Raw genomic sequence first — 20,458 nt, forward strand, 5'->3', positions numbered from 1 at the left:
CCTCTTGCAGCCTAGGAGTGTGGGAGCGTCCAGGGCATCACAGGGCGTCTTTGTAGGCAGGACAGCGGGGGGCCCATGACGTGATGCCCAGGCCCCGAGGGGTGTGCTGACTGGTGGCCCCGTGCCTGGCAGAGGACGTGGTCAGGAGCCTTGGCTTGAGTGTCTCCTTCCCAGACCTCGTGACCTGCTGTGCACACGTCAGGGTCGAGGTTCCTCTGCTCTGAGGGGGGTTCTCCCTGAGGGGCCACATCTCATCCAGATGCGTCACAGCTGCCCAAAGAAGGACCTCTCTTACTCGGGTCCCCTCCTCCCCCAAGGTGCTCTCGGGCTCGGGACGTGCATCTTCTGAAGAAGCAGTTGGGGCCCAGCAAGGCCAGGGATAGGGCCCCAGAAACGAGTGCGTCCTCTAAGGCTGACACCCACAGGTCTGGGCGAGTGAGTGAGCAGTGTGCCGGCTGCAGCCTCAGCCAGCAGCCCTGGGCGTCCGAGTCCCAGGGGAAAGAGGTTCGGGCCCTGCAACGTGCCAGTTCAGTGTTCGCCGTTCTGACCCAGCACGTGAGTGTGAGTGTGCATGTCTCCCCACGTGTCCCGCAAGCAGCGACGGTGTGAATGGGAGCACTTGGACAACTTCGCATGTGGTTTGTAGGAAACGGTCTACTTGACAGGCACAAGGAATCCACCTTTACCGGCAGACCTTCAATCAGATCTGGGCGCACGTTCGCAGCTGCAGGCCCTCAGTGCAGCCCAGCGCGGGAGCGGAGGGAGGGGCTGTGGGACAGGCGGGCCCCTGCCTGGGACGGTCTCCTGGCGCCCTTCACAGCCCCCCAAGACGCCCAGGCTCTGAGACCTCCGCGGAGGAAGTGGCCTCACAGATGAGGACCCTGCAGGGCCTCTTCCTAGAGACGGCGTGTGTCCCGCGGCTCCCACCCAGGGCGGTGCCGCGCACGGCGCGCGGGGTGTGTGGGGCGCGTGCGGGCTGTGGCGCACGCAGGGGACTCCCCCGCTGAGTCGGGCGTGGGGAGGGGTGACAGTGCCAGCTGCGCCGTCTGGCGAGCAGGGCGGGAGCCTCCTCTTTGGGGGGTGAGTCGGGGGGATGGGGGAGCAGCCAGGCCTGGCCCGCCGCCCCCTCCCGGCGTGCCGTTAACATCCGTGGTGCATCCGCGCTCTGGAAGCATCGGGACAAGGTGGAGACACGGTCGGGCAGCCTGGGTGGTGGCAGTGTGCCCAGCGCCTCGGGGATCACGGTGGAGCTTGTGGCCTTCCAGTCAAACCACCGTCCAGACGCCCGAGACGGGAGGGGTTTTGTCCTGGCAAAGGGATCAGGTCACTGTGAGTGACCCAGGGTGTGAGCACCAAGGACTGGTCCCTGGACTCTGGCTCAGCACACACTTAAAATCGGACCTCCCCTTCTGGTGCTGCCCAGGAGGGGGCCGGAGGCATCGCCCCAGAACCTGGGACGTGCCTGCAGAGAGGAGAGCTTTACGACCCCGTGTGGGTGAAGGCACTGAACCGGCAGGCCCGGCTGGTGACGAGTGGCTTCCTGTGGGATTGGTCCCCTCAGTCTCTCCTTTTCAGGGGATGATGTCTCTGTGTGTGCGTCCAGGGTTTCTGGGGTCTCCTGTGCTCCCTACTTGCGGGGTCAGGTGTCATGGCTCTCCTGACACCCCTGAAGGTAGAAACACACGTCTGCATCAATGCAGGGAAATACTGCGTCTTGCCCAGGACGCGATCCCGTCAGAATGCGGGACTGGGGGCCGAGCCAGCGTCCCAGGGAGGGCAGAGCCCCTGAGCCTGGTCCGTCTGGGGCTGGGTGCAGAAACCTCCTTGGCCAACCAGTAGCCCTCCTTCACCCAGGACTGCAGGGGCTCTAACAAGGCCCGCCTGGAGTCGGGGCTCGGACGAGCCTGGAACCAGCACATGCCGGATGGCACAGGTGCAGCCTCCGCACGGCAGGCAGAGTGCGGCTGATGCTTCAGGAGGCCTGCAAACCTCTCTAAGTGACTCAGAGTCGCTGGAGACGGAGCCAGGCCTCTGGATCACAGGCAGCCCGCTGGGTGCCGGAGTGTGCGTGTGGGGTTGATTCACACACAGGATGGCCCACGAGGGGGGCTCTGTGTGGTCACCGGCGGCCCAGCATCTCTTGGGCGGCTACTGACCCCCCCACCCAGCACCTGGGCCTCTCTCGTGGGGGCCTAGCGGAGGGGTACTCACGGCCGTGATGAACTGGTCCCCGTCAGGCTGCTGCCGTGAGCCCTCCCGAGACACCCTGACAGTCCTCGTCAGACGACAGCTCCGCAAGCGGCAGGGACGGCCTGCGAGGCTGGGGCCGCTGTCCCCTGACGGGCGGTGGGAAGATTCGGAATTCCCGGTGTCTGCAGAGAGAAGCCCAGTGAGGACCGACCGTCCTCCGGCCTGGCCGGCTGCCCCTCAGGCCTACTGTGCCCGGCACTCTGGCCCTGAGGCTTGCACAACGAGAATGATTTACAAGGTACAGATTTATAACCAGATGACCCGTGATGCCGGGCTAAAGCAGGAGGACGGCACTGCCGGAGGTCAGACACCACTTATGCTCATGAACAAGAGGTCTGTGACTTCGCTTTTCTGAAATCAGGAGGCCCAGTGCAGCCGGAAGGGGAAGACCGGGAGGGAGGTCGACCCCTCCCCCAGCAGGAAGCCTCACCCTGGGCGGTAAGAGTGAGCCCAAGCAGGGGACAACACAAAACGCGGCAAGAAGGGCCACGCGGCTTTGACAGAAAGCGGGACAGGACGGGACGGGAGGCGCGCTCCCAGGGGCCTGTCCTGTGCCACTCCAGACAGAGTCGCGGCCGCAGAGCCCAGGCCCGTGGGGTCACTCCCCAGGGTGGGGCCCCTGCCAGGGTGCAGCCACAACCTCGAGTGTGGCTGGCGGGTGGCTTCTGCGGGCCGTGCTGGGGATGGCAGACCTGAGCCCTCCGACACCCTTCCGCCTGGTCTTCCTGCCGGGAGAAGTCCCGCCTCCAGATCTGGGGCTGACCAGAGGCTGCCGCAGCCCGGATGGGGGCCACCCGCGGTCCTGGAGCCTGAGGGACGTGTCCAGGAGAGCGCGGCCGCTCTGGGCGGGCGACGGTGCGTGCTCCCCGTGGCCGCTGCCTGTTCTGAGCAGCTCCCGCCCAGCGCTTCGCGCAGAGGCACCTCTGCGGTGGTCGGGGCGCCCTCCGGGGTGACTTCACGGTGGCAGTGGTGCACTTTGGGCTTCGGAGGGCACCTGGTTTGCTTTGTCTGGTTTCTCTTTTTGCTTGTTTTAAACTTGTTCCCTGTTCCCTTGTCTTGAGTGGAAATGGAATTTTTTTTTTTAAGTAAATGAAAATTTCTAATCTGGAAACCTTTGGCAGCGTACGAAATCGGGGGAACGATGAGCACGTACGCCGGCCCCAGGCACTCATGCACTCTCACGCACTCACGCACTCACTCACGCAGGGAAGGTCGGCCCCGCCTCCTGCTTCAGCTCACCCTGCTCCGTGCAGGTGTGCACGCCGCACGGACAGGGGTAGCGGGCGGGACTTGTGGGCACGGGCGGGGGGCAGCGGCCCCCGGGCAGAGGAGGACCGGCTGCTGGAGGAGGACGTGCTGCTGTCTGAGAGGGTGGAGTGCAGTCTCTTGAGGGGGGCGGTGTGGTCACAGGAGGGCACAGCTGTGGACGCTCGGGTCCGTGCCTCTGGACGGGGACAGAAAACGAGGCTTTTGGCCTCTGCTGTAGAGGTGCAGCCTAGATTCAAGAACAAGATGGCCAGCCAGAAAACTACTAGGTTCCTTCCCCCACGGTCACATCGGGCCTCATGGGGCCGCCACCCGTCCAGCCCGACGTGTTGGTCCGTGGGGCCCGGCGCACTGCGGTGCCTGCGTCTGAGCTGGCGGGGCCGAGCGGGAGCTGGGGCTGTGGCCGCTAACCTGTTCCCTTCCCGGTGTAACTGATGGCCCGGTCGCTTATGGCCGCGTTGCTGGGCTTGACGTCCATGGATGGCTTGCTGCCTATCCCAGTGGACACCAACTCCTGTGTCCTGAGTTCTAAGATAGGAGCGTGTGGGGGAGTTTTCTAAGCAGCTCCCTGGGTTTAATTCCACCCTGAGTGTCTCTGGGGGACTGGACAGGCTGAGGTGCCCGTTCCGGCCTCTCTCAGGGAGCCCAAGGGGGTGAACCAGGAAAAAGGAAGACGTGGGACCATAGAAACTGGGTGTCCAACCAGGAGGGGCAGGTCTCCGTCTGCGGATGAAGGGACATCCACTTGAAGTGGGACAGAGGCCTCCAGGCAGGGCATGGCTCCGGGAAAGACAAACTGACAGGTATCCGCCACGCTTGAAACTGAGAGGGGATCCAAGCACAGGGTGAGGGCCTGAGCACGAATGAATGCTCGGTAAACCAAGCAAAGAGAGAGGATGGCGATTACAGCGGGGGTGCCCAGAGGGAGGGGACACCAGGCCTTGGGGACGTGCTGCTCCTACCGGGCGCCCCGAGCAAGGCTGCTGCGTGCGTGCGTGCACACGTGTGTACATGTGTCTCTGGGTGTCTGCATGTGTCTCTGTGAACATGTGTGTCTGTGTGTGTCTGTGCATGTCTGTGTGCCTGTGTCTGTGTGCATGGGGGGGGTCCATACTTAGAAGGACGTGGCAATGAGGAGGCCGTGGGGCATCTCTGGTGACAGGTCAGGGCCCTGGCCAGGGTGGTAGCCTCCGAGTGCCAAGTGGTCGTGTTTGGATGTCAGGGTGTTAGCATATTAGGGTTTCTCAGGCCCAGCGGGGTGGTCAGAGCCGCCAGAAGGAGGGCCAGCTTGGAGGGGTTGCGATGAAGATGGCATGTGTGGCAGCCAGCCTGGATGAACTACCACTCTGAAGTAGACAGAGGTGTCCCAGTGATGAACTCAGGGGAGAGGAGGGACTGGGGGCAGACATGAAGGAGGAGGGAACGAGGTGGGGGGTCTTACCTGTGGGGAGACCACAGGCTGGCCATCGGCGCAGCGTCCAGGAGGCCGGGGCCTTGACCACAGGGAGAGCAGGAAGCTGACGCCACGGGTCTGAGGGCGTCTGGGAGCTGGGGCTGAGACCTCTCTCGGAGCGTGGGGGCCGGGGTCTTTCCTGTTGTTTTAAGGAGAAGTAAGTGTTCGGTGCTGATGGGCAGTGCTAAGGAGCCCCTCGGACCGACCACGAGCCCTGCGCCCAGCCCGAGCCCAGCCCGAGCTGGCCCTGCACGCCGAGCGCCCTCCAGCCGCTCTGCCCACCTCGGCTCCGCAGAGCCTGCCGCCACAGGACCTTCCCTATCACGTCCGTCCAGGAGGTCTTGACCTCCGCGGAGCTCGCCTGGCGAATGTAGGTGTCCTGGGATTTCCGCCGCCTGCGGAACCAGATCTCAAACCTCGAGCCACTGTCCCCGACGTTCTCCGTCATCCTGATCTGTGCCATCTGCAGCCACGAGCACCGCGAGGGACCTCAGATCCTGCCCTTTGGACAACTGACCGCTCTCTGGCTGACGCTTGACCCCAGCGCCTCCGTGCCGGAGGTCCCCTCACCCAGACACCGAGTGGTGTGGACGAGGCTGGGCCGGGAGCCCGTCGCCCCTGCCCCCCCGTTCCCCCTCGCCCCCACCCCCGCCATCCACACTGGCTCCCTTGTGAGGGCTCCGTGCCCCCCCCAGAAGGGCTCCCTGGCGCGTCATCACAGGCCCCTCCGATGAGCTCGCTGGCAGGGAAGGGGTTGTGGTGGGGCCTCTCCCGGGAGACTTCGCCCCCAGGGCCTGTCTGGGGGGAGGGGGGAGGCCCTGAGACCGCCCAGGGGAGGGCCGCCTCTGTGCTCTGCCCACCTTCACCCTAACCTGAAATGGAGTCACCGGTGAGGAGACATTTGTTTTCTAGCCCCTGGGCTGGCGCGTGGAACACGAGGACAAATGGCTCCTTGCGGCTTCTAGCGGCCCCAGGCTCCAAAATTCAGCCGAAGAGCCGCAATAGCAAACAACCTGGCGTCCCCTCCGGCCCCCAGCGCCCTCCCTGACGCGGCGCCTTGAAGGACTGCTCGTACGCATACACGTCGTGGCCTCCGTCCACCTTCTGGGTCTTGCTGAACAGGATGAGGTCTTCAAACAGGAACACGCGCCTCAGGTGCTTCTTCCCTCGGCAGCAAACGAGGAACTCGTCCTGGCATATCAGCCGCCCCTGTTCCTTCAGATCCACCTGCAGGCAGGCCGGCCTCTCTCAGGGGGACGGGGCATGACCTGATCCCAGCCCTGACCTCGCGCCCCTGTAACGAAGCCTCCACAGGCGACGGCTGCGTGAGGGTCAACTGCGCCCAGCCAGGCCGCCCCTTCATGGGAGGTGCCCCCTCCCTCCCGTGGACGGCCCTGTCCTGGGTGACGCCCGGGCTGTCCCACATCGCTGGGCTGAGCTCACTGGACAGAGGGCTCGGGGGCCTTCGGGTCTGCGGGGGCCGCCTGGGGCCGATCTGTCGTCTTGGAACTCTTACTAACGCTGCTCTAACAAGGCGACCGCGTCTTCACTTGGGACGGGGAATTCGGGGCGGTCCTGCCTAACTGGGAGGTCCGCTCTTCCTCCTGGCCCTGGGCGCTGGCCCCACCATGGCCCCCACAGGGGGCGAATCGGTAGGCTCAGGCCCACAGCCCAAGGCCAAGCTCAGTTTTTCCCATATCCAGTTATTTCAGAGTAGCCCCAAACACCGATGTTTAACATTGAGAGCCCGCCTGCCTCTCCTCCCATGGCTCCCGCCCCAGCAGCCTCTCCCGGGCGTTCCCTTCCCTCTGGGCGGGGGTCTGGGGGGTCTCAAGTGTGGGCGCCTCCCCGCAGGCCTGTCCTATGGCCCTCAGCTCGCCCAGCGCCTGCTCACGGGCGGGGCAGCCGCCAGCCTCCTGGACCAGGGCCCGGAGCAGCAGTGCGTACTTGCACACGCGCTGCACGGGCTTCAGCAAGTAGGAGGCCAGGTCCATCTTGTCACCCAGCTCCTGCTGCTTGTTCTGCAAGGCCGGGCGATAGGGTCAGCCCGGGCCAGGCCAGGCAGCATGGCTCACGGGCGGGACGACGACCTTGAAGAAGGCGTTGCCGTAGCTGCAGAGCAGGGCGTCCGCCCGGGCTTGTTCTTGCTGTACAGCGCGTTCCTGCCAAGCTGCTCCTCCTGCGAAGGGAGGGCTGGGGTCAGAAGCCGCCCAGCTCCGCAGGGTCTCGCCGCAGTCGGGAGCGGGCACTCGGCTCCCGGGACGTGGTGGGAGCCCTAGACTCCGTCTCAAAATACCAGTTTTCAGGGAAGAGGCAAGGGGGGGGGGTGCTCAGGGGGTGGGCGCGAGGGAGGGTTTGAAATATTCATTAACAGTCAAGAACCAACTTTGTCGAAACATTTAAAATTCTCAAGATCACTGTCAACATAAAACAACACGGAAGTTGCACACAATGGCTAAAAGCATTTTTTAAGAAATAGCTGAAAAGACACAACATGTGGGATGTGCTCCAGCACCGGTGCTTTTGTCATATTCATATTTAACAACGCTGAACCAGCAGTGTCACCTGCCCCCAGCACAGACGCTGCCCCGGTGCCCCAAACTGTGTTTGGTAACTAACTACTTGTTGAAAGAACCTTCTTTTCAGAGTAAATTAAGAATTTTATAAAGACTCAATATTCATGGTTGAGAAGAGACTTATCAAAACCTCAGGTCTCCTCGGAATGATCTATACATCCATGCGGCTCTCAGAGCTGGTCAGGAGGGTCCGGCGCTCCTCTGGAAGGGGAGCTGGGCAGGCTCGCAGGAAGACCGTGACGGGGACCAGGTGGGCTTCCTACGTGCAGGGAGCAAACCGATTTTGGACGCTGCTTTGCGCCAGCTATCTGTGAGGGGTAGGTTGTGGACAGATTAGGTGTGATGACACAGGTGCAACCCCAGTGCTGAGGGGCTCTCGACCAGGGTGCCGTCTGCTGACCCTGAGGCCCAAGTGTCCAGAGCCAGGTCATAACTGGCAGGGACGTATCTCCTGACCCGGACACAAGGGACCCACTCGCCTGAAACGTGGGCCGCTCCCAGCACGAGTGGGGCTGGCCTCACCCTGTTCACACAGTGGGCTGGGGACTCACATATCTCAGGAATGCATGGCCCACGGCCCAGGGGCGGTGCCGGCAGCGCTCCAGCCCCGGGAGGAAGCGCCCGCGGTGGAAGGCGTAGAGAGTCTCCCAGTTCCCGAAAATGACGCGCTTCCCTCGGAGGTCCTGGAGCACGTCCGTCCTTTCCATTTCTGGAAAATAGTTGTCGATGACATATCCTAAGGACCTAACATACTGCCTCTCCGTGGAGATCATCTCGGCCATCACGTGCTGCGTCGGCTGCTGAAAGACAGAGAGCCGAGGGGACGCTCAGGCCTCGCGTCATCAGCGTTATTCCTGCCTCGGAGGAAACCAGAGACTGAAACTCCAGAGTGATGAACGCGGTATGCACAGACGGGAGGCGCACAAAAGCACTGTCTCCCGTGGCTTCCCGTCTTTGGGGACGAGGAATTTGGAGGCGCTTCGCACCTGAGCTGTCCTCTCACCGGTACTGGAGGCGCTCCTCTGGCGTAGCGGAGCGCAGGGAGGTCACAGCAGAAGGAAAGCTGTGGCGACGTTTCCACGCTGCCGACCACGGCCTTTTCAGAAGAGAGATCCCTTCGGAAACTGAAAAGGAGAGATCCGCAGGCTCCCTAACTCCAACCCTGAATCCAGACGGCTTGATTCCAGCACCGTCTTAGCGGGCAGCTCTGGCAGGAAGAAGATTCGCACGCCCGCAGCAGGGAGCCCTCTGCCAGGAAGGCTGTGCTGGGGATTTGCGGGAAAACCGGTTTCTGGCGCACACGGGCGGCTAACCTACCACAAGGCGTCCCTGAAAAGTCAGCTTTACTCAGTGACCTCTGACCCAAATGCACGGAAGCCGCTGCAGCAGAGGACGGAGAGTAGGCCTGGGGGCCAGTGTGCTGCGGAGATGGACAGTAGGCGGAGGGGCCTGTCTGGGCTGGAGGTCCCCACGCACACTACGCGTTTCTTCCCTATTTGAGAGCATCCCACCAGCCACCTTCTGAAACTACTCCATCCTAATGACACCAGTGGGGGTTGGTAGAGTTTTTCCTGCCATTATCTGTCTTTACTTTTTTTTTTTTAATTGGAAGAAAAGCAGCTAACCATAGGAAATGCACCGTGGTCAGAATGCTGTGAGTTCATCCTGTTTGCAGCATACCCTGGACGGCCCCTCTCACGCCTGCAGCACGGATTTTACAAGTGCTTCTTGTTTCTGGGAAGACGGCGCCTTCTGCTGGTGGGGGGCCTGGAGCCCTTGGCGGTGGCCGTGCGGACAAACACAGCTGCTGCCATGCCAGGTGCCCTTGTCATACCCACGCACGGCCGCTGAGTCACCTCCTGTAGACACTCGCCGAAAACAAGTGTTCTTCTTCAATATCCAGAAAAAAAATACACACTAGCATGGTCTGGGCATCTGGACCAAGTAAATGGAAATTGACTCATAAAGGATGGAAAGTTCTGGGGAAATGACTGCTGGCCAAGTGGCAGGAGCTCCCTCCAGACAGCTGGGTTTCCGGGAAGACGGGGCGGTCCACGCAAAGCTCCCGCCCTGGCCCCGGCATGTGGGAGGACTCGCTCCCTTGAAGGTTGTGTGCGAGGTCCCCACCGCCAGGCCTGGGCTTGGTGGGTCTGAGGCCCGTGAATGGCGGGAGGGGGACCCATCCCCAGCGGCAAAGGCAGGACAGCTTCGCCAACCTGCTCCCTCCCAGACCCAGGACGTGCACTCTGGGTGGCCAGGCGGCTCCCGGTGAGCGGACCACGCCTACCCCTGCCTTCTGCTGCCCAGACACCTTCAAAATGAGCTGGAAGGCCATCCACAGACACGCAGCTCTCCCTGCGGCCTGCCCACACCCCACAAGGTCCACCTTTAACAAGGTGGTTGAAGGTTGTTTCAGAAGAGCATTTTGTAACCGTCTCAGTTCAGATTCGAGCTGCTCTCTGGAGGAAACACACGTGGACCCATCCGATGAGCAAAGGACACCAGGGGATGCCCCTCCAGCCAGGGCTCACTGCAAACTGGGACAAACAACCCAGAGGCTGGGAGGCCAGGCTGGCGTCACTGGGGTGGGCGGGGTCCTTGACCACTTTTTATCCAGACAGTTAACAAGAAGTATCTTTTTGCAAACATCTTCCTAAAGATTTAACAAAATAAACGGACATCTTCATTTGGGCAACAGATAAACGGGCACACACCTCTCACCTCAATACTTAGAGACTTTTTTTAAAAGCAATCTTTAAAGTAATTTCTTCACGTTGTGGGCTTGGTTTGCTTATTGTAATTTTCTAGAAATGGGCTCTAAGCAACTAGAGTTGGTTGTTTAACCATCAGAGCGGGTGTGCTAGGTCACTACACGCCCTGAAAAAGGAGGCGGCTGTCAGAGATTCTGTTCTGAGCACAGGGAGATCACTAATGTCTTGTTTAAAATCAGACGTGAGTGCTTCAGCCTGGACCTGACGCGGAAGGCCCGAGGGGCGTCCGTGGGTTTCCCACGCTGGGGAAGGGCATTTCACGGCTCTGGGTCTCTAGACCCCACTGACCACTAGGCCCACAGGTTGAGGGCATCTGCCTCACCTTCCAGCTTGCCCTTCCCATCCTCCTTGGAGGGGTGGGTCCTGGAGGGAGAGGACAGACTCCGGTTCCGAGGGAGCCGAGGGCTCTCGGCACGTGGCCTCAGCGGGGGCCGCTTCTCTGAGGCCACAGCGGTGCCGATCACCTCTGGGCCTTTGATGAAGACCCCAGTGTGGCCCAGCCGGAGGGAGTCGCTGGGGCCACTGTCAAGCTGAGGAGTCGCGAAGCTCTGTGCTTTCTTCCTAATTTTCTGCGGGGGGTGCTTCCTGGGGTGGGCGGGGAGCAGGTGCCGCTGCTGTCCTGTGCGTGCACACCTGGGCGCAGGTGCTCGCCCTGCCCACACACAGCAGCTTGTCCGGCGAGGCCGGGCAGCAGTCAGGCCCACTCCCCAGCTCGGCCCTCGGGGTCAGCAGGAGGGGTCCAGGAAGGCTCAAGGGGCTGCCCCTCGGGTCCCTGGGCAAGCTCGTGCTTCAGGGGGCTCCAGCCCAGAGGCAGGGTGCCGGGGCCCGGGGCCTCTTCTCCAAGGGCCTCTCGCCAGTGGCGTCGGGTCTGCCGGCTCTGCAGCCACAAGGTTTGGCCCCGTGGCAGCGCCCACTGGCCGCCGGGGCCCACCACCACCACACTCGCCCTGGGGAAGCTCTGCACGGCCTGCCGGCGACAGCGCTTCAGATCCTCGGTGACCAGCTCTGGGTCCGGGTGCTCTAGGCACTGACTGCGCCGCAGCGTCCGCCCACTCACCTGCCCGGCACAGGAGGGCACCGGTCAGTGCAGTGAAGGACGGTCACGGCCAAGGTGGCCTGGGTGGCCTGAGCCAGCACCCTGAGTAAACTCAGGTCACGCTCTGCCTGCTGACCAGGTCACCCAAAGCAAGGACCAGGGTGAGCCAGAGGCCAGAGTGAGAGGAAGACCCTGTGCTCGCGGTGGCAACTGCCGGCCGGACTCCACCGTGGGCATCAGGGCTGGAGAGGCCGTGAGACGGTCCGCCTGGTGTGCGACCCATGGGCCAGGGACCTCGGGCCGAGAGTTCCAGGCCTGCCCTGGCCTCTTGGGTTCTGTGCTCCTGAGGAGTCTGGCCCTGGCGCCCTAACGGCAGGAATTCTAGGGCGCTAGCGAGAGTGCGGGTGCAGCTGTGCTGCAATCGTTCTGGGATCTTTGACAGTAAGTGGACTTTTATAACTGAGCCGGTAAACAGAAAGAACAGTTCACGTGTCCTCATGGCCTGTCTGTCCGGTACAATAAATAAACCCCTCACAGGTCTACGGAGAGCCTGGCGGGGGGGCGCCCACCTCGCAGCGAATGTCCGCAGCAAGGACTGGGCAATGTGTGCACACCCTGGGAGGGACTGGGCCGGGGCTCTTACCGTCTCGCAGAACTCGGACCCGAGGGCCTGCCTGGCCAGCTCGCCCTCCCTCCGCTCAGCCAGGCCGGCCTTGGCGCTCAGACTCCTTCTGAAGTCCTGGGTCCCTTCCTCTGCACCTTGCAAGTCCTCTTCCATCAGCCGTAGCCCTTTCGGATGATACTGCTGCGGCCCAAGGAGCAAAGAATCAGAACAAGCCCCAGCAGTGCCCTGGGTGTCCCTGCATGTGTCCTGGTGGGCACCCACCGTCAGCCTGTCCAGGAGAGCCTGGGATGCCTGCCACTGCTTTGCATTCCCCAGAGACAGCAGCTCCAAAGACCCGAGGAATTTCTCTCTTTCTTTTTCAAACCACGATGTGATCTACGTAGGAAAAGAAGGTTTTACTTTTAAATGTGCTAAGGAGTCCGGCCCTAAGACTTCGGAGGACAAAGGAGGTGTCAGATGCCGCCTCGGGGCCAGTGCATCTGATTCCTACAGCCACACGCCTCGTCTGAACGGCGTCTCCTGAGCGCATCCGAAGGCTACTCGGCCTCAGTCTGAACCACGGTTCTCACTCGTGACTTTTCAATCTGTGAGTGGGAGTGAGTGAGCTTGGGTTGGAGAGGGACTGGGATGACCACAGACCTCCACGGCTCAAGTTTGTAACTTTTAATTGTTTGGAAGTGGAAATTAAGATCATTGAAAAATGGATCCAGAAGTTTCAGTTTCAAAACTTGTTACTAATGCTACACAAACTCCAGAAACATTCCTCAGGCTAGTGGCATCTGGGAGGGATGGAGGGGCGATGGCAGGCCTGCCTGCACCTACACAGTCCGATGTGGTCACGGTCATCACTTTAGAGACGCAGTTCCCATGGCAACAGCACTACGCTCACTGCGGGCACGTCAGAGGCAAACACTCACAGGGCAATGCAGGGGCATCCGGTCGTTAGACACCCAGGAAGAGGTTTGCTATTAAAAAATGGAGCGATTGGGCTGGATCTATCGGGACAATAATTGTATTTAATGAACTCAGATGTATGAGCAGAGGAGAGAGACCAGAGTGCATGCTCTTTGTGGACAGAGTCATGGGAAAAAACCATCAAACCTAGATTTTTGCAAGGAAGCACCTGCAGTCCTAGAACTGCCAGGTAGAGAAGAGGAAATGGTCAGCAGGGCAGAGGCGCCTCAGAGGTGGAGTCCCACTTCCGACCTCGAGAAAAAATAAATTCCAGTCGGTTTGAAAAATTAAATGGAGAAATTCAAACCATGAAAGTCTTATAATGGAATACATTAATCATTCTGTAACCGAAAGACAGGAAAAGCCACATAAATCATAAGCAAAGTTAAAGGACAAATTACAAATATCTGCAACACAATCAAAGGATTAGAAGTGACATAATGAAACTATTACAAACTGTAGGGAAATTGGCCAAGTACACGAAAAAGCAATTTATTAGGGAAGTAAAAATAACCAATAAATGTAGGAAGAAAAGGTTTAACTGCAGCATAAAAGATCCGAATGCAGACAATGATGAGACACTTTATCGTCACCTGTCAGATGGCAAACGAGAAAGCCGGCCTCCGAAGGCTGCCGACAGCCCAGGCTGGGCCAGCTGTCTGGAAGGCTGCTGGAAGATGTCTGAAAACCTCAGGAGGTGCGCCCTGACCCTCCAATCCAGCCTAGGAATTTGCAAACAATCACCAAGTGTGAAGGATGTGCAGGTGGTGATGTCTGTAATAGCGAACAGCAGGGCAGAGCCCCGGGGACTCCCACCGGCGTGCGTGCCCATGCGGCCCCACCTCAGGGCCCGCCAGAGGAGCGCGTGAGGCAGGATCTCACTGTGGTTAAAACCTAGGTCCTCTCTAGTTCTTCCACAGTGTGCGTTCAATTGCTTAGGAAAAAAAGGCAACTTAACACACTATATAGGATGATCCCATTTTTAGGTTAAAGTGTATTTAGTTTTGGGTGAAGACGGCAGGCTAAAACATGTCTAACTTTGATCCCTCCTGGAACACTGCTAAAGCTTCAGTAACCTCTTTCAAGGTATAAAGGATGGGGACAACAGACAGGCTGGGAAGGAGGGACACTGGGGGCCCCGGGCATCCTGCGCAGGTGGCGAAGCTGACGAGGAGGTGAGGGAGACCTGGAGCTGCGAGAGGTGGGAGCCCCAGCGCACGCGCCGTCCACCCCGCAGCGCCCGGGTGCTCTCTGCACAGGGGGAGGCAGGCAGGGGCCACGGGAACATGGAGTCTCACCTCCTCCCTGACGTGCAGCCAGGCCCTCCCCTTGGGGGTCGGAGGCCGCATCTCTGGAGGAGCCCACGAGCCCAGGAGGTGGGCCCAGCAGGGGCCTCCAGCGGCCCCGCCCCACTCGGCAGCTGGGCAGGCAACCTAGGATCACCAGGAGAGCCTCCAGCATGAAAAAGAGAAGCCAGGACAGGCCTGCAGAAGCCCCCTCGGAGGGGAGAGAGGCTGGGCAGACACCACGACCAGTATTTCAGCCAAGAGCAAGTCAGGTGCTGTAAAGAAGGTCCACTGAGAGGAATAAACAAACAAAACCCCCATGGAAGTTAACAGCGTTAGAGCGGAGGCAGAGACACACAAGTGGGGTTAGAAGATGAAGTCGACAAAATCGACTCTGAAAGTAGAGGAAAAGGCCAGCGACATGGAAAACGGAAAAGGAAGAAAACGAGCGGACCAGCACGAAGCGTGGAATTTGGGAAACGGGAGTGCTCATCAAGAAACCCCAGAATCCCCAGAGCCTAGGGAGGCAAAGGAGGAGCCTCTGCTCACCAGGCGGAGGCGGCCTGAGGACCAGAGGTGGACGAGGTTCCCGGGAGAAAGCAGGGCCCAGCCCAAGGCCGAGAGTGCAGCAGAGCAGACTCTCCACCGCAACCCGTGAGGCTAAATGACCAGTACGGTGCCTCTGTTCCGGCGGGAAAATAAACTACTGAGAACTGTGAAGGAGAAGAGACAGCATCGGATGTGCAGGTCTTAGAGTTTCTATCCTTCCTCTGGGAAGTCCTGGAGGGCATTTTATAATAAAATACATAATATATAAGAAACAGTAGACCCCATAGGATGGAGGAGGCCCCAGAGGCCAGGGAATCGACCCTACGGGTAGACGGGGGACCCCACAGGATTGAGGAGCGGGTTGGAGGAGCCCCAGGCAGGGCCCACCCCCAGGTTGGGGTGTCTCGAGTCAGCCATGCTCCAGGCTGCCACCACCGGACCCAGGTGAGCTGGTCAGCCCCTTGTCTGTGCTTCCCTGCAGCCTGGATCAGCTGGGTCACCACCTCCCACCACCCAGGCCCCCCACTGGCCCGTGGCTGGGTGCTAGGGCTGTTTGTGGGGAGACCAGGGAGGGAAAATACACAGTGTGCAACCCCACTGTGACTGCTGGCTGTCCTGGGGACCAGCCTGGGGTGCCCTGGGGGTGGCGCCCCTCCCACCCTGACTGCCCCACGGTGACCAGACACTGGAGGACGCAGGGCCAGCTGAGGGTCCAGAGAGTCTCCAGCCACTCTTCACTGCCCCTATGCTGCTGGCTGGGCGGGGGGCCCTGGCTTCACATTCACTAACCAGGAAACAATGGCTGATAAAATAATAAGGATTTTACTTGAAAAACATAAGCTTTTGGAAATCGTTATATGCATATGAATATAAAGAAGATCTGGATTCAAATAGTGAGTGTTACACTGGTTATCTCAGGTAGCCCAGTGCCATACCTCCTGGAGCCCTGACTGTCACCTCCCCCTGGAGCCCTGACTGTCGCCTCCCCCTGGAGCCCTGACTGTCACCTCCCCCTGGAGCCCTGACTGTCGCCTCCCCCTGGAGCCCTGACTGGTCACCTCCCCCTGGCTCCCTGACTGGTCACCTCCCCCTGGAGCCCTGACTGGTCTCCTCCCCCTGGTGCCCTGACTGGTCACCTCGCCCTGGAGCCCTGACTGTCACCTCCCCCTGGAGCCCTGACTGGTCTCCTCCCCCTGGTGCCCTGACTGGTCACCTCGCCCTGGAGCCCTGTCTGTCACCTCCCCCTGGAACCCTGGCTGGTCACCTCCCCCTGGAGCCCTGACTGGTCACCTCCCCCAGGACACTGACCTGATAGCCTCCCCACTGGAGCCCTGACTGTCACCTCCCCCTGGCTCCCTGACTGGTCACCTCCCCCTGGAGCCCTGAATGGTCACCTCCCCCTGGAGCCCTGAATGGTCACCTCCCCCTGGAGCCCTGACTGGTCACCTCCCCCTGGCTCCCTGACTGGTCACCTCTCCCGGACACTGACCTGGTCGCCTCCCCATGGAGCCCTGTCACCTCCCCCTGGTGCCCTGACTGGTCTCCTCCCCCCGGAGCCCTGACTGTAACTTCCCCCTGGAGCCCTGACTGTCACCTCCCCCTGGCTCCCTGACTGGTCACCTCCCCCTGGAGCCCTGACTGGTCACCTCCCCCTGGAGCCCTGACTGGTCACCTCCCCCTGGCTCCCTGACTGGTCACCTCCCCCTGGAGCCCTGAATGGTCACCTCCCCCTGGAGCCCTGACTGGTCACCTCTCCCGGACACTGACCTGGTCACCTCCCCCCCGGAGCCCTGACTGGTGTCCTCGCTCCTGGAGCTCCTCCAGTGCCTGCAGACACCTGTTGGAGGCGAGGACCAGCCTGTGGACCTCTTCGTCTACTTGGTCGTACAGCCTGCAGGCAGCCTCGATGGTGTCCCTGGAAAGAGAAGGCAGCTGTCGGAGTGTTTGTTCACAGCAAGCCCCGAGTCGGTGACACCTGGTTACAAACACCAGCTGCACTCTGTACATCTGACAAAAACGGAAGCCCCCGAGGAGGCCCACAGCCTGAGCAGAGCATAAACACGCCTGTGAGCTGCAACACCCTGTCAGCCACAGGTGCGGGCACCCTGGAGGTGGCAGGGAAATGTGGATGGGTGGACCCGGTGCCTGGGAGGCAACAGGCAAGGAAACATTTGGTTAGGACGAATGCTGAATCCCAGGAAGTGACCTTTCTCCACTTGAGCCTTCCAAGGAATCTGCTAGGCTTCCTTCAGTTACAAAGGGAATTAATCTCTGGTCAGTCACAGTGTGTCCGTCAGAGGAATGGAGGTTTGAACTCCTTGGAGACACTGCAGGTGATGAAGACGGGCTTCCCGTGACTGGGCAGAGCACTGGGAATCGCCCCGGCTGGGCTGCGGTCCAGCGCTGCCCCAGCGGGACACTCACTGGTAGTCTTGGCCGGCGCCGTGCTCCTCCCTCCTCAGCCGTGCCAGCACGGTGCCGCCTTCCAGCCGGAGGGCCACCAGCCGCGCGTCTTCCAGGACATGCTTCATCATCGCCCTGTGCTTGCCGATCAACTCTGCGACCTCCTGCCCGGGGTAGGAGAAACGTGCTTGGAAGCCCTCCTCCAGTCCTCCCAAGCCTAGCGCTAATGGACACGTCAGTGTGACCCATGTCCTTGCTCTGTCAACCGAGCTAAAAGTGGGTGGGCTTGGCACACCCCACACGCCGCCCAGTCCCCGTAGGAACGTAGCACAGCTCCAGATGCCCTTGCCCAAGGGAAAGGAGATCTGAGGGCAGAAAGAAAGAGGGAAGCTTAAAGGCGGCAGCAGGAGGAGATGCTGGCATTTAGACGAGGCTGTGGATTTCACCGCGCACCCTGGGACCGGGAGGCATCTCCAGGGCCCTGGTTCCTAGGCTGTCGAGGTCCCTCCAGCCAGTCCACCTCTGTGTCTCCTCTGAATGACTCACTCCTGACAGCAAATCACTTGTGCCTCGGTGGCATGTCAGCAAATGTAGTGGTGATGTTTCTTTTCTGGGCAGAGTGGGAGTTTTTTGGTCACAAGGGAAGTTTTTTGCTAATTGAAAGGGATCTATGAATGAAAAAGGGCTTGAAAATTTTTGCTGAGGATGATGGTTTTGACCCAACTGTTGTGTTCCCACCTATCTGTCAAATAAAATGAAATACACGAGAACCTACCTGTGCTGTGTTTGGGGTCCTGTGGGTGTTCAGGGAGTGGACTGAATTTTGTAGGAAAACAATGGCTTCCTCGCAGTTTGAGGTGAAGGGCTCCAGCTTCTATTGAGGTTTGAGAGCCAGGAGACATAAAGACAGGTTCTGTTAGATGTTGAAACAAGCAGCTGTGAGTTCCTACATTTAAACCCATCTCAGGTTGCAAAGCCTGCCGTGCGGCCGCCCGGTGACCTCTGCACATCTACAGAAGTTCCTCCCCTGCCCAGGGTGGGGTTTCAGTGGCATTCTCAAGGGTGCCATGGTGTGGCTGTCCAGAAACAGACTGTTGATGGTGACTATGACAGGTGTGACACTTGGTGGGGGGTGCCCTTTTCTGATTTAAGTAAAAAATCCATCTAAGGAGAAGCCCAGGAGACTGGCATGTGCAGCAGCTGTGAGTTGCACCTTACCCGACGGAAGCAGATCCAGGCACTGTGGCTGTAGGGAAAGGAGCCCTCGAGGTCTGCAGTCAGCTGCGAGCTGTCGACAAATTTGTGCAGGGCCTTCAGGGAACCCACCAGCTCACACTGCCAAGGAAGGCATTCACTGGTCATGGCCATGGACGCAGCTCTCAGGAAAAACCACTAGAATGGCTCACTCCTGGGAAAACTGCTGGGTTACTCGGTTGAGAGGATTGAGAAGCAACTTTAGGGTTCAGCTATCCTGCCTGCTGGTGGCATTACTGGAGTATATGTGGGTGGACACAGGAATCTAACTGAGACGTGAAAGGAGAGACAGCAAAGAAAAATAGAGGAAAGACCAAAAGAATGGAAAAGTTGGGGAAGAACAGACGGCAAGATGTTAACAGGAAAAGGGAAAGGGCAGGACGAGGAAGGGAAAAGTGAGAGGATGAATCAAGGATGAGCTACTTCTGGTTTGGCAGAGTTGAACCTCCCCAGACAAAACCAGACTCTGGATAAAGTATAACGACAGCCATCCGAAAGCTCTGGAGGGTGAACGAAGCCACCATGGAGGCAACTGAAACTGGGTAAAGGGACTGGCATGGGGTGGCTCCCTGTTTTTGTGCCTTTGGCCTGAAGGCAGGCTGCCAATATGGTGAGGCTGGAGTGGCTGAAGCTCTGATAGAAAATGGGCATCTTTCTGGCCTAAACAGCCAGAGGATAGAGCTGGGGCAGAACGTGAAGGTCAATATCCACCCCACGGAGAAAGCTGGGGAAAGGGAGCTCCAGTTGTGTGCAATTGGACCTACTCAGTCTAATCAAGTTAAATGCATGCTAAAACAGCATTCTGTGAAGGTTTATAATAGAATCCAGAGTCTCTACAACAGAATATTCACAATGTTCAAAAGATAATCCAAAAGTACTTGACACACAAAGAATCAGGAAAATGTGACTCATTCTGAAGCTTCAGGAAAAGACAATCAACAGAGATCAATCCAGAAAAGACCACAGATGTTGTAATTAATTACAACAGGACTTTAAAACAGCTATTATAACTATGTCAATGATGTAAAGGAAAAGATGCTTGCAATTAGTGAGACAATAGGAAATCTCAGCAGAAACATAGAAAATCTATTTTAAAACCCACTGAAAATTTTATAGCTGAAAAACACAATATCTGAACTAAAAAACTCACTGGATGGGCTTAATAGCTGAATGGAGTCAGTGACCTTGAAGACAGGTCAAGAGAAACAATCTGATCTGAAGAAAAGAGAAGAAAAAAAGTGAAAAAACCTCCCAGATCCTCAAAGACTTATGGGACAATATCACTACTGTATGTGTAATTGAAATCAAGAAAGAGAGGAGAGAATGAGCAGAAAAGACTCTTAAGAAATAATGACTGAAAACTTCCTAAAGTTGGTGATAAACATAAACGTAAATGTTCAAGAAGTTCAGCCAAACTTAAGAGGATAAATAAGGAGAAAACCATGCCGAGTCACGTTATAGTCAATTTGCTAAAAAAGAAGGAGAAAATCTTAGAAGTGGCCAGAGAAAAATGACACATTTCCTATAGATAAACTTTTTTACTATGAACTTTTCATCAGAAACTAGGAAGGCCAGAAGACACCAGAACAACATGTTTAAAGTGCAGAAAAAACAAACAAACAAACAAACTACTGTCAAGCCAGAGTTCTATATCTAGCGAAAATATCCTTCAAGAATGAAGCCTGGGAATTCCCTGGCGGTCCAGTGGTTAGGACTCTGTGCTTCCACTGCAGGGGGCACAGGTTCGATTCCTGGTCAGGAACTAAGATCCTGCAAGCCACGTGGCATGGCCAAAAATAAGTAAAGAAAAATAAAAAAAGAAAAACAGAAAAGAAATCTGAGGGGAAGAGAGAACATTTTAAAAAAATGAATGAAGGCAAGTTAAAGACATTTTCAGATAAAAGAGAAAGAAGCAGGAAGAGAAGGAAAGAAAACAAATGAGGTGGAGAAGAAACACCAGATTTTTAAAAGTTTTCTAAGGTTATGCTCTGCAGGGGTCCTGCAAGAATTCAAGGCATTGGAGACAGGTTTCCAG

At 58.4% G+C, this 20,458-nt stretch overlaps 1 protein-coding gene across 1 annotated transcript in view; it reads right to left on the reverse strand.

The window, feature by feature from the left end:
• Positions 1–3,485: 3,485 nt before the first annotated feature.
• PLEKHG4B (pleckstrin homology and RhoGEF domain containing G4B) overlaps positions 3,486–20,458 on the reverse strand; it is a gene marked incomplete at both ends in the record, with an annotated part of 61,674 nt that continues 44,701 nt past the window's right edge. Inside the window, 20 exon segments of the mRNA XM_082835072.1 lie at positions 3,486–3,694; positions 4,220–4,338; positions 4,958–5,009; positions 5,252–5,432; positions 6,026–6,196; positions 6,721–6,990; positions 7,060–7,103; positions 7,106–7,148; positions 8,097–8,345; positions 8,549–8,695; positions 10,418–10,422; positions 10,639–10,901; positions 11,021–11,373; positions 11,996–12,352; positions 14,118–14,182; positions 14,230–14,415; positions 16,542–16,741; positions 17,191–17,333; positions 17,945–18,043; positions 18,388–18,504. Of these exon segments, the coding sequence (XP_082691198.1) occupies positions 3,486–3,694; positions 4,220–4,338; positions 4,958–5,009; positions 5,252–5,432; positions 6,026–6,196; positions 6,721–6,990; positions 7,060–7,103; positions 7,106–7,148; positions 8,097–8,345; positions 8,549–8,695; positions 10,418–10,422; positions 10,639–10,901; positions 11,021–11,373; positions 11,996–12,352; positions 14,118–14,182; positions 14,230–14,415; positions 16,542–16,741; positions 17,191–17,333; positions 17,945–18,043; positions 18,388–18,504 (3,273 nt within the window).

The sequence above is a fragment of the Leucopleurus acutus genome (assembly GCF_964270905.1).
Source record: "Leucopleurus acutus genome assembly, chromosome: 3".
Classification (NCBI taxonomy): domain Eukaryota; kingdom Metazoa; phylum Chordata; class Mammalia; order Artiodactyla; family Delphinidae; genus Leucopleurus; species Leucopleurus acutus.